Source organism: Monodon monoceros, unplaced genomic scaffold (genome assembly GCF_005190385.1).
Source record: "Monodon monoceros isolate NGI ecotype Baffin Bay Population unplaced genomic scaffold, NGI_Narwhal_1 Super_Scaffold_5, whole genome shotgun sequence".
Classification (NCBI taxonomy): Eukaryota; Metazoa; Chordata; class Mammalia; order Artiodactyla; family Monodontidae; genus Monodon; species Monodon monoceros.
In genome coordinates, this window is record NW_021703782.1 from 12,581,229 (window position 1) to 12,598,874 (window position 17,646).

Sequence of the window (17,646 nt, forward strand, 5' to 3'; positions counted from 1 at the left end):
CCAGGTCATGATATAAACAGAACCCCGGTCACCTGCTCTCTATTTACTGCCCTAATGGATCAGCAATTACGGTGTCTCTGATTTTCAACAGCTGCCTGAAAACTTTTTTTTTTGAATGAGACAGAGTTTAACAGAACAGAACAGAACTTCTATGCTTGCCACAAAGTTGGTAGTATCACTTTACGGCATGAAAAAAAACATAGATGGGAAAAAAATAAACAAATGAATCAGGTATTATTTAATATTTTCAAATTCAAAAGATTAAAAATAGTCCAAATACCTAATACGGGTGACTATATTAAGAAAAATTATATAGTCACTCATACATTGTATATGGCATTGCATATTGGCATTTGTGATATCAAGAATTGTAAAAAATATTACTCCCTGAATAAGTAATATATGCTTTGGGGAAGTAAAGCCTACACTCCATCTTAACCTAAAGGCTGAGAAGTGATCTGAGACCATATCCTAAATAATTGTAAAGCTATATGGACACGTTTGTTACAATTCTTAATAGTATAAATGCATTTTATATTGATAACAACTTAATTTTCTTTCTTTCTTTCTTTCTTTTTTTTAATTTTGGCCGTACTGAGGGGCTTGCAGGATCTCAGTTCCTCGACCAGGGATTGAACCTGGGCCACAGCAGTGAAAGTGCCTAATCCTAACCACTAGGCCACCAGGGAACTCCCTAAATGTCTTTATATTAAATTTATAATGAACTTTTATGATTATCTGTTTAGAAACAGTGACAAAGCTTAAACATTCTATAGTAGGGAGAAGAATTAATTATGGCACATTCATATGATGTAATGGTATAGAGCCATCAAAAGTGATAATTAAAAACTAATAATAAAATTATATAGCAATATGGAAAATGCTTATAACAAAAAGACAAAGAGGAAAAGCAAATTACCAAACTAAATCTGTGCTATAATTGCAGCTGTGTAAAGATATCTATGTCAATGATAAAGGATAGATAAATCATTTAGAAAATAATAAATATTTGAGGGCTTCCCTGGTGGCACAGTGGTTAAGAATCTGCCTGCCAATGCACAGAACATGGGTTCAAGCTCTGGTCTGGGAAGATCCCACATGCCACAGAGCAGCTAAGCCCATGCACCACAACTGCTGAGCCTGTGCCCTAGAGCCCATGAGCCACAACTACTGAAGCTCGCGTGCCTAGGGCCCATGCTCCGTAACAAGAGAAGCCACCGCAATGAGAAGCCCTCACACCTCAACAAAGAGTAGCCCCCGCTCGCCGCAACTAGAGAAAGTCTGCATGCAGCAGTGAAGACCCAATGCAGCCAATAAATAAATAAATAAATACATACATAAATAAAATATTTGATTTCCAGGTAGAAGGCCATTTGGACAGGTTACTTTTGTGATATGATTATTATAATATGGAATTACAAAATTATAAATAAGTGTTAAGTCAACGGACTTATATTCAACATTAAAATACACAGTGATGCTAAATACTCATCATGTATATAAAATTAAGCAATAGGTCACAAAATGGTACATGTCATGCTTTTCCACTTGAACACAATTATGAATTCACTCCTTTAAAATATTTTAAATTTGAACATATGGAAAGGCACTCCATGTTTCTGGCAAGAAGGCTCAACATCAAAAAGCTCTAAATTCAATCCATAAATTTAACATATCCCAATAAAAACAACAGGATTCCAGACAAGTTAATATGAAAATGAGCTATGTAAAACTAGCCAGACAAATTCTGAAAAAAAATTACTAGAAATTTTAAAACCTTTAAAATCTATAGTAATTAAAACTGCATTAGAACAAGTGCATGAACCACACAGGTAGATCTAAGAAATGGGGAAAAAGTCTACAAACAGACTAAAGAACATATCGGAATTTGATTTTTTTTATAAGGCTGACATTTCAAATCAGTAGAGAAAAGATGGTTTGCTCACTAAATGTTATAGGGAGAACTGGGTAGCCAAGTAGGGAAAAAAAATTGGCTCTATACCTTACACTTTATACTAAAATAAATTGCAAAGAATCACAGATTTTATTATATAGTGAAAACCTAAAATTAGGCTTTTTGTAGTCTTAAAGTGAGGAAGGCCTTTATGATATAAAATCCAGAAGCCATAAAATCAAATATTAACTTATTTGACTGCATTAAAAAAATCAGCATAACTAGATAAAAAGTTAGAAGCAAAGTCAGAAAACAAAGGAAAATTTGGAAATATTTCAACTCATATCACAAAGGGTCAATATCCAACAGAAAAATGTACACAAAGTATCTGACCAGGGCTTCCCTGGTGACGCAGTGGTTGAGAGTCCACCTGCCGATGCAGGGGACACGGGTTCGTGCCCCGGTCCGGGAGGATCCCACATGCCGCGGAGCGCCTGCGCCCGTGAGCCATGACCGCTGAGCCTGCGCGTCCGGAGCCTGTTGCTCCGCAACGGGAGAGGCCACAACAGCGAGAGGCCCGCGTACGGCAAAAGAAAAAAAAAAAAAAAATCTGACCACAGTTCACAGAAAATAAAATACATACAAGCTACTAAACAAATGAAAAGATGCTCAACCTCAAACAAAACAAGAGGGATGAAAGAAAACCAGTATGCAACCAAACAAAAGCCCTAGGCCAAGAAAATATTTTCCACCTATCAGACTGGTAAAAATTAAAAGGCCTGATAATACACAATTTGGTGGCAAGATGTGGGTGAACAGGCACCCTTGTGTGTTGCTGATGGGACTGTAAATGGGTATAATCTCTATGAAAGTCAGTTTAGGAATAATTTTGAAAACTGCAGCTATATATGTTTGACAGAGCAATTTCAATTCTGGACTTTTTCTCATATTGATATACTTGAATATTAACGAAATAATATATTTTTAAGGTTACTCATTGCTATCACTACTGTGATAGTAAAAGGCTGAAATCAACCAAATGTCCATCAATAGACAATGATGGAGTGTATCACGGGTAGGGAAATCATGAGATGTCTGCAACTCAAAGGAAAGAGGAGGCTCTCGCAGTTTTGAAATGGAATGATTTTCAAGATCTAGTCAGTGAAAAAAGCAAGGCAGGACTTCCCTGGTGGCGCAGTGGTTAAAAATCCGCCTGCCAATGCAGGGGACACGGGTTCGAGCCCTGGTCAGGGAAGATCCCACATGCCGTGGAGCAACTAAGCCTGTGCGCCACAACTACTGAGCCTGTGCTCTAGAACACGCGAGCCACAACTACTGAGCCCGTGTGCCACAACTACTGAGCCCGTGTGCCACAACTACTGAAGCCCGCACGCCTAGAGCCCGTGCTCTGCAACAAGAGAAGCCACCGCAATGAGAAGCCCGTGCGCTGCAACGAAGAGTAGCTCCCGCTCGCCAACGCAGCCAAAAATAAATAAATAAATAAACTAATTAATTTTTTTAAAAGCAAGGCAAAGAGTATTATATGCTGCCGTTTATAAATAAAAAACGTGTGACGAAGGATATATATTTAGGAACTGCTTCTAGTACAGATAAAGAGCTGCTGGAAAGGCACCACGGACATGAACCTGAACGCTAACATCGCTGGCCTCTGGAGAGCGGTACTGATGAGCTGGGAGTCGGGGACTGACAGGAGGCCGCTCATGAGATGTCCTTTTGTACCTTTGAAATTGCATGTGATTACATTGCCTACTCATAAAATAAACTTTAAAATTTTTAAAAATTGAAACAAAAAAAGTCAAGCAATAACTACAAATTATTCCGTAACAAACAAAATAGGATATGATTGGCTGGGTCATAGGGTGTGATAGCATTATGGGTGATTTTTTTCCCCCCCATTTTTCATAACTGTTGCTACTATCACGTAAATAATGATACTCCTCATGATGAAAATGATGAGAAAGACCCAAAAACTAATAACCCAGGTACTGTGAATGATTTCCCTTACGAAGGTGATGCACCCACACTGACCAAGTCTCACTTTGGGGACCAAAGACAAACAGTAGGAAGGAGTTACCTCACCCCTCCTGGCAATTAAAGATGGAAGCCTTACCCATCAGATCCTGGTCTGGAAGGAGCATTATCAGATGAGTTAGAAGAGCTGGAGATCACAGAGGACGTCACCGAGGTGATGGACAATCTCCGCAGTGTGGACGACATGATGTAGGGGAGCAACATAGACCCTGTGCGGTTTTGCTTCCTCTCCGTCAAGTTGGGCGGCTAAAGGAGACATGACCCCTCATGGTTAGCTGGCCTGGAATTCAGCCCTTAGGAACTGGCACAGCCCCTGGTGGTTTGTGGTGAGTGCCCACCTGTATTGGGGTTGGCACCCCATTCTGATGGGTTGGTGCCTGTGCTGCGTCGGTTGTTAAATATTGCAAATACTTGTATTCTTTCTTTGTAGTTTGAAAGATTTTATTGACATATTATTTTGTTTATTATAATATGACATACGAGATATTTTGTAACTGCATATCACAACATCCTGACATTTAAGCATGTAGGTTGTGAGTTCATTTTCTGTATATTAAGCAACTCTCCATTTTTTAAAAATTTGTTTAAGTGTAGTTAATTTACAATGCTGTTTTAGTTTCTGCTGTACAGCAAAGTGATTCAGTTAAATATATATATATTTTTTTCCTTTTCGTATTCTTTTCCATAATGGTTTATCACAGGATATTGAATATAGTTCCCTGTGCTATACAGTAGGACCTTGCTGTTTATCCATCCTATATATACTAGTTTACATCTGCTAATCCCAAACTCCCAATCCATCCATGTCCCCCAATCCATCCCTTCTCCACCCTCCCTGTCCATCCCTCCCTCACCCCTCTTACATTCTTAGTTATAAACACAACTTCGGTTAAGCCTACCTTGTTTCTAAAACTAGAGAAAAATTCACCCTAACTTTCTGCCAGCCTCATGAGAGAGGGAAACCAAGATGTTCATTACTCATCAATAAAATAGCAAACGCCTCTGTCTGCTTCTCCAGCTTAGCTTCTACGGGCCATTTAAAAATCGGAATACTGGCCTAATAGAAAAGTTTAGATTGAAACTGGACACCTGATGCTTATCCTGGTGAATCTTAGGAAATAAAGGAATACGGATATACTCTCATAAGAAATGTCTCCAGTAGGTCACCATATCAAATTCAAATGTTAATATTGGCCTGGGTCTAATAAAAACTAAACTCATTGAGTGAAAGCCAAGTCTTTGCCATCTAGGAACTTGTGTTAAAGACAAATGTTCCTAAAAGAAAACTCTTAACTGGCAACAGGTTAGGAGGTAAATTCGTGGGAAGGCATGACTGAACACTTGGGTGACTGGGAGAGATGATCAAAAAGATACTAGGGAGAACAATGTAGCAGAGATGGAGGTACGGGAATAGGGGACAGGAATACATGAAAAGAAATGCAGAGCCTTGATTTGGAGGAAAGAGGATTTTTGAAAATCTGGGGTTCAAGAATACAACATTTGAAGAGAGCAGGATGAACTCATGTTAAAAAGAGTGGCTAGGGCTTCCCTGGTGGCGCAGGGGTTGGGAGTCCGCCTGCCGATGCAGGGGACATGGGTTCGTGCCCCGGTCCGGGAAGATCCCACATGCTGCGGAGCAGCTGGGCCTGTGAGCCATGGCCGCTGAGCCTGCGCGTCCAGAGCCTGTGCCCCGCAACGGGAAAGGCCACAACAGTGAGAGGCCCACGTATCACAAAAAAAAAAAAAAAAAAAGAGTGGCTAAATGAAGCTGGAACCAAGCATACCATCAACTGTGGGAGAGAAAAGGCTGACCCATGTATCACTTCATCCAACTTCTTGGGAGGAAAAAAAGAAAACTGTAGCTGTGAGAAATGTTACAACTGTCCAAAAAAGTCATGACATCAGCTACATGCATTGTCAAATGTAATTCACAATTCTCTGTCCCCTTCGAAGGTGTGATGAGTAGGAACATTTCACCAAAATAAAAAATAAAGATTAGGAAAAACTGTAGGAGTTGGGCTAGACAGGACAGGAATAACCAGTGTCTGGGATTAGGAAACCCCAATTTCTAGTAGTGTGGTTTTCACAGTGTGGTGCCTAGCCCCGCAGCACTACCTGGCGGCATGTTAGAAATGCAAATTCTTGGGCCCCATCCCAGACCAATTGAATCAGAAACCCTACTGATGTGGCCCAGCAATCTGTTTTCACGAGCTTCCAGGTGGTTCTGACGGTCATTCAAGTTTAAGAGCCGCTGTCCAGCACAACAACAGGTGAAGGTTATCAAGAGTGGACCATGCCTTCTCCGAACTGCCCCAGGGTTTGCATGCCATTCCTAGGCTACTTTGACTTATTTGGCATCTGAAAAACGGATCAATATCATAAATGGTAGAAGAGACTAGAAAAAGCTCATAGGCTGTTGAGACAAAGCCTACCAGTGTTATAACCCCATAGAGCTTTTCCACTTTCTCCTTGAGTTCCCGGAAGCAAGAAGACAACCGGTCGTGCAGTGGCTTCAGCTGCTCCGTCAGCTTCTCCCCATGGATGCGGATCCCCTCTGTCAGCAGAGGCATCTGGGAAGGAGGGCATGAAAGGAATAGGATATTGTTTAGGAAGAGGGATAGTTCAGATTTGGATGCTGGGGAAAGATGGAAGGTGGGGATGGACAAGTAAACCGGTAGACACAGCACGTTTCAAACGAAAATACTGCTTCTCAGTGGAAAGCTTGGGAACTGGATGCTCTTGGGTCAAAGATGCAGAGGGATCTGCACACTGGGGATACAAGTAACCCGGGGAAGGGCTGACAGGCGAGGCAAATCCACGTGAGCCTGGGGGCCTTTCTATGCAGGAGTAACTGATACGTTTCACCTTGGACTGAGCTGTATGGCTGCGTTTCCTCCCACTGTTCACAGAAGTAGTGAGAGAGAGACGGAAACTGAGGCCAACATCTCTCATCTGGAAACACAAGCCAGCAAACCGATTTGGGGACTTTAATCTCCCCTCTAAGAAGACCCCTCTCAACACTGTGCAGTCTAATGGAATGTTCTTCCTATGTTGCTTAGCCAAATAAATAGATAGGTTGTGATTCCAAGGGTTAAAAAAAAAAGTAACCCTAAACGTGTGCTTGGAGATGGATGCCGTAGCGACTATCTTGGTGTTGTGTGTGGTGGCCGCCCACAGAGCGTGGAGAGCTGTCCAGCCACACCTGCCCTGGACATACCTGCAACGCTATTAGTCGCTTTAGCAGCTCGATCTTCTCCTGGTCTTCAGGATGCTCCTGCAAGTACTTTTCTGTAAAAAAAGCCTAAAAGCAAAGCATTGGCAAGTATCGATTAGAACACATTCCTATCTGTGTATCTGACCCTAAGAGGAAGGGGAGGGAAGCCTAGAAGGGTGAAACACGTCTTCTGTTCTGTCTGATGAACCAGGAATGATTAAGTAAACATTCGTTCCTTTCCTGGGAAGCCCTTAAACCACCGGAGTGGACAATTCAAAAAGGAAAGAGTTATTCTGTAGTCTTCCTGGAATCATGCAATTCCTAGCAAGAGGACATTCGCAACTGCTACACACACACATCAAATCAAATCAGCAGAGCAGAATGTCATTCATTAAATAACTTCCCCAAAGAGCTAAGAAAAGGCCAAATGGCAATATCAAAAGGTTATTCATTAGAGTAAGTGCCTAGATCTTATAAAGAGCAAAAAATCAATAGGCCGAAGATGTGGCTGAGAGTTTTCCTGCCCAGCATTTTATAGGCTGTACCACAATTCCTGAAGATTCATATTGGCATTTTCTTACTAATCACCTATCCAAAAGGCTATTTTGAGGACATCATGAGAAATGCTATAGATGTGAAAGTCTTTGGAAAATATTAAATGCAGGTTGCATTTATTATGCTAGGTCAAGACCATGTCACCTATAACATCAATAAACATTTGTGGAAAGGTCCTATAATAGGGACATAAAACTCAAACTATAAATACAGGTGTTCCATAGGAGACCATTTTAAAGACAGAATTCATTAGGAAAGAAAAACTAAAGTCTGTAGTGAACATTGGAGCTCCAACAGAGTTCAAAACGGGAGTTATCTATTTTCTCCCTGTACCATAACCATCATTTCTGAGAGTGCTTTTGAAGACCAGCCTTCAAAGCTCCCCTTCACTCTTTTGCTTCACTAGTAGGAAAACCACCCCATCACATGAAACCCAAGAGTTCCTGAAACTACAGGATACAGTTATAAAAGGGATCAGCCCATTTTGTGTGGAAAACAGAATATGTGCAAACTCTTTACTTTGTGGGAAGATGTTACGGGTTAAACTGTGTCCCGCCCCCCACAAATTCATAGGTTGAAGTCCTAAGCCCTGGGACCTCAGAATGTGACCTTAGATGGACACAGACTTACTGCAGATGTAATTAGTTAAGATGAGGTCACATGAGAGTAGGATGGACCCCTAATCCAATCTGACCGGTGTCCTTGCAAAAAGGGGATATGAGGAGACAGACACATGTACACAGAGAGAGCATCATGTGAAAAGCCAAGGAGAAGACAGTCATCTACAAGGCAAGGGATACCAAAGGTTGCCAGCAACCCACAGAAGCCAGGAGAGAGGCAGGGAACAGACTCTTCCTCAGAGGCCTCAGAGGGAATCAACGCTGCTGACACCTTGATTTCAGACTACTGGACCCCAGAACTGTGAGACAATCAATTCCTATTGTTTTAAGTCACGCTGTTTGTGGTACTTTGTTATGGCAGCCCTAGAAAACGAGTGCAACAGAGAATATAAATATATGGAATCCATGCATCACACAAAGGAAACAGGACAGCACATTTCCAGAGCAGGGACTGTCAATATAAAGGAAAACATAGGATTTGCTTAAATCTTCAGCCACGTTTACCTTTCAAAATACACGCAGTTTAAATTTGAAAGTTAAAACAATTTTTTGACCTCTGATGAAATGCACTGAAATTCCCAAAGCATCAGATGAGTCAGGGAACATCAGAGCAGAGTACCCTGAAATTAGTGTTTCTAGCAGAGTCCTGCCTCAGAACAGAAAGGGCTGATGAATTACCACACACACCTCCTGTGTTCCGATCACTCAGGCGCTGATTAAAGAACTGCCTTAAAATAGGTCGCCTGTATCAATAGGTAATGATGGATTCCCGACCCGATTGCAATAGTTCAAGGTGATCAATGAGTTTACCTATTTCTTATGTTTAGAAATGTACAAAGTCATACATATTAATTAAAAGTAAAAACTAACAGTCTTTAAAAGTTGCTGAAATAAATTTGTTTATATATCCTTCCTTTTCTTCCCTTTTTTATTTTAATTAGAAGATGGTCACACTGGAAAAAACTTCATATAAAATTATATAATAGGGGCTTCCCTGGTGGCGCAGTGGTTGAGAGGCCGCCTGCCGATGCAGGGGACGCAGGTTCGTGCCCGGGTCCGGGAAGATCCCACATGCCGCGGAGCAGCTGGGCCCGTGAGCCATGGCCGCTGAGCCTGCGCGTCTGGAGCCTGTGCTCCGCAACGGGAGAGGCCACAACAGTGAGAGGCTCGCGTACCACAAAAAATAATAATAATAATAATTTAAAATATATATATATATATATAATAGTCACAGATACTGGCGTATATAAATCAGAGTTCAGGAGCATTCTGAAAAAAAAATGAATACTTGGAAAGACACATCAAAATTAGTACCAGATAGCTTATAGGAAAAAACACACACTGAAATCATTACAGCATTAAAAAAGTATTGTATTCTGGCCCTAGTATTGAATTCCATTATAACACTAGAAATTATTACTGAAACCTAACATCGGCAAACCAGAGTTCCTCTGGTGCTTTCCCAGCTGCTGAGACTAAGAAGACTAAAGAGGTTGAGAGGTTGAAGAGACGACAGAAGAAAGAAGATCACTGTAGCACTGGTAAGCCCCACTCATCAACAACACTCAAACTGGGACATCCCTGGAGGTCCACTGGTTGAGACTCCGTGCTTCCAAGGCAGGGTGCACGGGTTCGATCCCTGGTTGGGGAACTAAGATCCCTCATGCCAAAAAAAATAAAAAAGAACACTCAAATCACACATTCTGTTCCAAGTAGACAGGAAGAAAACCGACCCTGATCAAGCCACCACTACATGGCAGGGGTCATATGATGTTCCTCATATACAGGAGGTCTCCCTTAAGCCCCACGTCACTCCTGTCAGTTATGTATTTTCCTTACTTTTTTCAAATATGAAAACTGGAGCTCAGAGAGATTAAGTATCTCCCCCAAGAGCACACAGTGGCCAATGGGAAGCCAGAACTGGGTCATAAGAGTGACTGATTCTGAAGCCCCTGCTCTTCCCAGGACGTTGTGTACAAATGGGAATAAGAGAATCAGCCCAGTTAACCTTTCTCATCTTTCCCATCCATCTCCTTTTCTTCCCACTCACTCTTCATGTTACTCAACAGGGGTGTAACTTGTTTATTTATACTCAAGAGGAGGACCCCCAAATTATTTAGCCACTGAAAACATACCTAGCAATTAAAAATCCTGCTTCTATTGATTATATGTAACCAAATTCTACTGAATGCATTACCTCCACTTTAAGTGATGCTACATCCAGACCCTATGCAATGGAGTCCCATGGGATGAGCATTCCATTCATGTTTTTCCAGAGTAACAGATACGACACTTAGCTGAATTAATTTAATTGTAGAGCCAGGGCCAGCGTTTGTCCATACAACCAATGGCACACAATGTCAGGGTTCCAAATAGAGCGTGGCTCTGTGTTTCCCACAGATGCTGCTTCCCTTCCAGGGCATCCTCAGGTCTGGGGTCCACTTGTATGCCTTCTACCTTCCAGGGGAGAGAGGGAGTGGGAAGGGAATTCACAGCTGGTGAATCAACCAGAGGTCTATCAGATGGATCTTTCGGTGACTCTACCAGACAGTGACCTAGCCCTGGCTGGGTGGCTGATGGTGTCTAGCAGGTATGAGGTCAGGGAGAAGCCTGTCATTAATTTCATTTGCCCATTCACAAAGAGGGGAGAATGAAAATCTCTCAGAGAAGCTGTAAGAAACGAATTCACCAGCTGCCACTGGAGAAGGCAGGAGAGACACGCCAGACCTGGTGGCCCCGTGGGGTTCCCGGGACGCAGCCCACCTTCTCATAGTTGGAGTAGCCCCCCATGACAGCCGGGTCCACGATGCCACTGAGCAGCATGGAGAGGGGATGCACGGAGAGGGACCGGTCCCAGGCGTGCTGCTGGACACAGTTGCTGATCTTCTCATTGGTGAGCTCCATGGTTTCAATGGCATTCTCCAGAGGACTGATTTCCTCCTGTGACAGAGAGCACGGCAGAGGAGAGACGCTGAGCTCCACAGCCAAGACTGGAAAAAGCCTAGGTCTTCCCCTCCAAAGGCATACAATTCCCACCAAGCTATGGAGGAGCGATGTTTTCCTTGTCAAAGTCATGTTTTTTTTTTCTTTTTGGCCGCACCGAGCGGCACGCAGGATCTTAGTTCCCCAACCAGGGATAGAACCTGTGCCCCCTGCAGTGGAAGCGCGGAGTTCTAACCACTGGACCGCCAGGCAAGTCCCAGGGTCATGTTTATTACTAAGGATAGCACGTTTATTTGAAATGGTGTTGGTAAGCTGCTAAATAAGCTATTTAAAATCTCAGAAAGTACAAGGATGATTTAAAAATTGGAGCTATGGTAATGATTATTTCTTGGAGCAAAGTGTCTATGGAAATTTTGAGAAGATAAAATTGGAGCTGTAATGATGATTTTTTCTTGGGCAAATCTTTCTTACAGATTTTTGAGAAGATCAATGACAATAGAGGAGCAATATATCTGACCCAAGACACCTCTGCACACCAAAAACGTTCACTGGGAAGAGGTTTGATGCTCCTTCCGTGAGAAAAGGTAAGTGATCTTGGAAGTCACATGTTCAGACCATATATTAAGTCTGCTTAGTATGGGTTCTACGGTTTATGGAAGTCAGAAATAATAGGATGCATTAGAATATTCAAGCTGGATTTTGGATGCGAATGAAATGAGATGCAATGCAGATTCAGAGAGCTCCTCCTGTGGAAATGTCTTCCAAACCAGATTCAAGAAAAATTGTGTCCTTCTTCATTTTACCCTGATCAACCAGCATGATCTCCTACTCCAGAATGGATTCCAAAAGACTCTGTCCAAAATCATATTCATACTTGAAGAATAATTTATCACTAGTGGTATGGAACACACCAAACTTCAGATTTGTTCAAGACGTATTTCTTGATTACTTATTTTAGCCAAGTACTGTGCTATGCACCATTGTTACAAAAGCGATCAAGATATAATTCACGGCTGGAAGGAGCATACGGTTTTCACAGGGTCAGGGTGGGGAGCTTTCAAGATAGGTAAGCATGGTAGGTAACTCTTTAGAAATAAGCCAAGGTTGTGACAGGGCACAGAGAAAGGGCATCTAACCCAGCTTGGGAGTTTCAGAGATGGCTTCCTGGAGAAGCTGGTACCTAAACTAAATCTCAGTGGGAGTTAGGTTGAGAAGTGGTCAGAGGGCATGCTGGGCAGAGAAAATGTCAGAGAGGGTTGACATAGCATGGAATGAGCAATTTAGTTCCAGTAGATTCCATAGAAGATGAAGTGGAAGAGCTTAGTCACACAGACCCTGTACGCATGTGCTAGGAGCATGGGCTTTCTAGTCTAGGCATTGGGGAGCCATAGCAAGGTTTTAAGCATGAGAATGATACAGCCAGGTTTTCACTATGGAATTCACACTCTGAGGCAGAGAGGAAAATGGACCTAAGAAGCCAACGCAGGGAGGCCAATCAGAAGGCTTTTTCAATGGCATCAACCAGAGATGAATGAGGGACTAGAAACAGGGTACCTCAGCAGGAGGGCTGGGGGAAGAAAACTAAAACAGATTTAATAACTATTAAAGAGGTAAAACAAACAGCTTTGGGGAGTGATGAAGATGGAAGAGTCTAGGATGAATGGTGATGTGACTAGCTGAAAATAAGAGGAAGTGTTCTTGGAGAGAAGAATGTGATTGATAGGAAACTCAAAGGAGGAATTCCAAAAATGTTTTTGGGCACAGGCAGGATCCTTGAGGAGACAACACCCATTGGGTCATAAAAGAGCCATTCACTGGGAGTAATCTTTAGGGTTGGTGTTGTAACATCAGTTTGACAAAGGAGTTCTATTCTACAAGCATGTCTTTTATTTCTCTTTTGGAAAATAAAGTGGGCCAGAGGAGCTAGTAAGAACTGGAGGGGGAATTTAACAAAGGCTCTCATTCTGTTTGGAGACAGAAAGAGTTTTCTGAGTTCCACTTTCAGATAACTTACTGTTGAAATCTGTTTGACTTCAAACCACTTGAGAATCCCAGGGAAGGTATAGGCAGTCGTATACGTGGTCCTTTCAATCCACATGGTCTGGTGGAAGGAAGGAAAGTAGGAAATGGTGGTCAGTTCCCAGGCAAACAGCAAAACTCCCAGGTTTATGAGATTCTTTTTAAATTTTTTAAAATAAATAAAAATTAAAATTATTTCATATCAGAGCATAGTTGATTGTTAGTTTCAGGTGTAAAGCAAAGTGATTCAGTTATACGTATACATGTATCTATTCTTGCTCAAATTCTTTTCCCATTTAGGTTATTACAGAATATTGAGCAGAGTTCCCTGTGCTGTACAGTAGGTCCTTGTTGGTTATCTAGAGATTTTATTTTCAATGCCTCCTTAGTGAATGGGCCATTCTTTCTCCCAAACTTTAAGGATTCTAAGTGTTTAAAGCAGAAATGAATTATCTATTGGGGCTCCCTCGCCCTTTTTGATGGGAAATTTGAGGTCCAGAGAGGTGTGACATGCTCAAATCAAGGTCACGGTGGTGGCAGGCCCAGGAGTGGAGCCCAGTTCCTGGATCACTAGTCTAGAGTTTTCCACTGAGACAATAGTCTGCTGACTAGGTAATAAGCACACGGAAACTCTATCTCCAGGGCTGCCATCATTTCTGCTGTAGATGCTGGTTGAATGGAAGGCCTCCATTTTGGATGTCCATTTCATCTTGTTTTAGAGGATGAACGTGGTGGACTCACAGCAAACTCATTGTCGGGATCCTTTTCTCCTTTCCGGAACGGCCGAGAATATCTGAACTGCTGTACTTCATTGGCTCTGTAGTAGCTGGGAAAGACACAGCCATATGCTTTCATTTCTTTCTTACAACAAGCACTGCTCCAACAAAACCTGAGACACATCTTACACAGACTGAGTCTTATCCACTAAACTACCTCAAAACTGACATAGTCTCCACGATGAAGGCTGGAGATGATGCAGAATTTGATTTTTTTAAAACTTCTTTGGCCATGCCACGTGGCATGCAGGATCTTAGTTCCCCAACCAGGGATTGAACCCGTGCCCCCCTGCAGTGGGACCATGAAGTCTTAACCACTGGACTGGCAGGGAAGTCCCCGGAATTTGATTTTATTGCACATCTTAGTTTTATTATTGATGAATCTATCTCACAGCTCACAATTTTGAAAGGCATATGGATTTATGTCCATGTTTGTGATCTCATTTGCATAGTTCTCTAACAGTTCTATCAATCCTAGTAGCATTTTAGCTTCTCAGGAGAAGGAATTCAATCATAGGGGAACTCACTGATTGAAGGCCAGGTGAGGTCAGTCGCTACTGGCCAGTGAATCCTTCTGAGTGGAAAAAAGAACTAGGGGATCTGAAACCTAAGAGTGAAATTCTCAATTTCCTTCCCTCTGCTTAAAAAAAAAGAAATCTCCAAATCCCTTGAGTTACCAAGCTCTCATCTTATACTGGAAATGGAAGGGACAGTTGTTATGGTCTGAATATTTGTCCCCCCAAATTCATATATTGAAATCCTAATGCCCAATGTGATGGTGTTAGGAGGTGGGCTTTTTGGGTGGTGATTAGCTCATGATGGTGGAGCCCTCGTGAACGTGGTTAGTGCCCTTATTAAAAAAGAGGCCCCACAGAACTCCCTCACCCCTCTCACCATGTGAGGACACAGTGAGAAGATGACCACCTACGAACCAGGAAGAAGGCCCTCACCAGACACTGAATCTGCCAGTGCCTTGATCTTGGACTTCTCAGCCTCCAAAAATGTGAGAAATAAATTTCTGTTGTTTATAAGCCACCCAGTCTACGATCTTCTCTTACGGCAGACCAAATGGACGAAGACAACAGGAGGTCTTCCAAACTCTAATGAATTTTGATAGACTTCTATATAAAGAAGTGTGTGAGACACATGGTTTAAAAAACAAACAAAAAAACGCACTTACTTTAAGATCTGCTCTGGAACTGGTTTATCTTTGTAGCTGGGCGGCAGGCTCATCACTGGCTTTACGGTGAAACACTGCATGTCTGAGGAGCTCGTTAAGGAAGGACAAGGGCTGGGCCACTAAGCTGTCACAGCAAAAAGGACCACCTCTTCCTCCTGCTTTACCGATAGAAATGGTACCCACACCGATCATTCCTTTGAACCAAATGCCAGGACCGCATTGAAAACGGGCTTCCCTCAGATATTGCCAAAATGCCTTATTAAGTCATAATCTTGGGACATTTTTTGGTCAGACACGTGGCAAACAACCTTGTCTTAGGGAAACAGACATTAATGAAATTTCAGGAAAACAAGTGACTAGCAATTGTCTTAAATCATTTCTTTTGGACAAGCATCCCTCTGAATTAGCCAGATTCCAGAGCCCGGGCAATAGGAATTCCTTGTTATCTCTGGATACCATTTGTTTACCAAGTACCAGAGCCAGGCACTGTAATAGGTGCTTTGAATATGTTATCTCCAATAAACACAACAATTTCCAGGTGGATGTTATTAATCCCCTTTACAGATGAAGAATCTGAGGGTCTGAGAAAGCCCAGATCACACAACTGATAAATGAAGTCAGACGTCAAACCCAGCTCAGGCGGAAGGTCTCCCTCTCTCACTTAATGATCTGATCTTAGGCATGACTTTGTTTTCCCTTTACCAACAATGCTTCCAAATCTATAGCATTGAAACTAGAATTTAAGGCACTGGGTCTAGACCTAACATTCACTCCCAGTATTTCTCAACGTGAAGAGTGCCATCCACTGGCAGCAGAATCACCTGGAGATTTACTCAAACTGCAGAATTAGAATTCACAGCTGCTGAATTAGAATCTCTCCATGGTGATTCTTAAGTATAATAAAACCTGCGAAGCACTGGGCTATACCTTAAGCTATTATAACTTACAAACGTTTTCACACAAATGATCTTTTTAATTTGATCTTCCCAGAAATGCTATTAGATATTTGGGAGAAACAGAGCTCCCCTCACACTTTATAGATGAGAAAACCAAGGCCTGGAGAAACTAGGCAACGTGCCAAGGTAAACTGGCTGTGCAGACGTGACTCTGGGACTCCTGTTTCTACATCCAATTCATGAAGACCTCTTTTCATTCCCATCCCAAGGAGGCCCCGCAAGCATTTACTGAATCCCTACAACTGAAACAATTTTTCCCAGAAAACCTTTCTTTTCCAAGCATCCACTGTGTTAAGAGTCCACTCCACTCTCCTCTGAAAGGCAGGTCTGCCTACTGATCTATCATTGCTGTGTATCTTTCTATAGCTACTGACCATTCGATAATAATTAATACATATTGAACTTTTATTATGTATTTACCAGGCACTGTTCCTAGTATTTTACAGATGCTCAATCTTTGCAAGAACTCCAAGGGGAAGAATGATCATCATCCCCACTTTACAGGTGAGAAAACTGAGGCACAGAGAAATTAAATAAGTTGCCTAAAGTGACACAGTAAGTGACAGCACTGGGACTCGAACCCAGGCAATATGCTTCGGAGCCCTTTCTCTTATTTATCTACCATGCCACACCAGCTCTGTCTTAGCAACCTCTTTTGGAATACTGTTTACCTTTATAACATCTTCATTTTTTGAAAAGCATGCAATTGGTTTTTCGATGACATTATATGTTACCAAAAAGGAGCTACACATCTTTATCCAGGATCCAGAATTCAGAACAGGAAGTCTATTCACCTCAGGCTCTGCTTGTGGCTATAACACACATCCCTTCATATTCAACATTTGCTTCTCATCTCTCTCCTTTAGTTACGCCATAGCCCTGAGCTAAGGACATTAGGTTCCCAAAGCTTTTACACAGAATGGGACACTGAGTCAGGATGGTTAAATGAGTCTGAGGCCAGGACCTATCGGCACGCAGGGATGGGATGGAACCCTCGGCTTCTCTGGCTGGGCTGGGGCTGCTGCAGGTTCAAGAGCCCCTGAGCCGTGACCCCAGGATGAGGATACGCTGCTTGGGGGAGGACTTGATGTCCTCTCCTGGGGGCGTGGTGCTGGCCATCTTCTCAGCGTTGGGAAACTGGGTCAGCAGCCGCAGGCTGAAGTCTTCTCGCCTCTCATACTCCTTCCCCCGGTAGATGAAGATCTTGTTCTGCAGGTCAGGAGAGCAAGGGAAAGAATTAAATATGAAGAGTGAAGGGGCAACTGGGGAGCCTGGTCCCGAGGAAGCCGCTGTCCTCCCCAGACCAAGTGCAACACCCCCACCATGTCCTCATTGAGCACCTGCTATGTGCCCCACAGTAACCATCATATCCGAAAGAGCTCACAGTTTATCTGCGGAGTTAAGTCACAGGCATGAAAATGCTTCATGCAGTGTTTC

At 42.5% G+C, this 17,646-nt stretch overlaps 1 protein-coding gene across 2 annotated transcripts in view; it reads right to left on the minus strand.

Annotated features, from left to right (window-relative positions):
- DOCK5 (dedicator of cytokinesis 5) overlaps nucleotides 1–17,646 on the minus strand; it is a 215,354-nt gene that overhangs the window by 10,696 nt on the left and 187,012 nt on the right. For both annotated transcript variants that reach the window (XM_029203311.1, XM_029203310.1), the window contains 8 exons: nucleotides 17,277–17,418; nucleotides 15,254–15,335; nucleotides 14,039–14,123; nucleotides 13,293–13,379; nucleotides 11,099–11,275; nucleotides 7,164–7,247; nucleotides 6,379–6,516; nucleotides 4,026–4,192 (listed from right to left, as the gene is read on the minus strand). In XM_029203311.1, coding sequence (XP_029059144.1) covers nucleotides 4,026–4,192; nucleotides 6,379–6,516; nucleotides 7,164–7,247; nucleotides 11,099–11,275; nucleotides 13,293–13,379; nucleotides 14,039–14,123; nucleotides 15,254–15,335; nucleotides 17,277–17,418 — 962 coding nt within the window. The remainder of the gene's footprint in view (nucleotides 1–4,025; nucleotides 4,193–6,378; nucleotides 6,517–7,163; nucleotides 7,248–11,098; nucleotides 11,276–13,292; nucleotides 13,380–14,038; nucleotides 14,124–15,253; nucleotides 15,336–17,276; nucleotides 17,419–17,646) is intronic.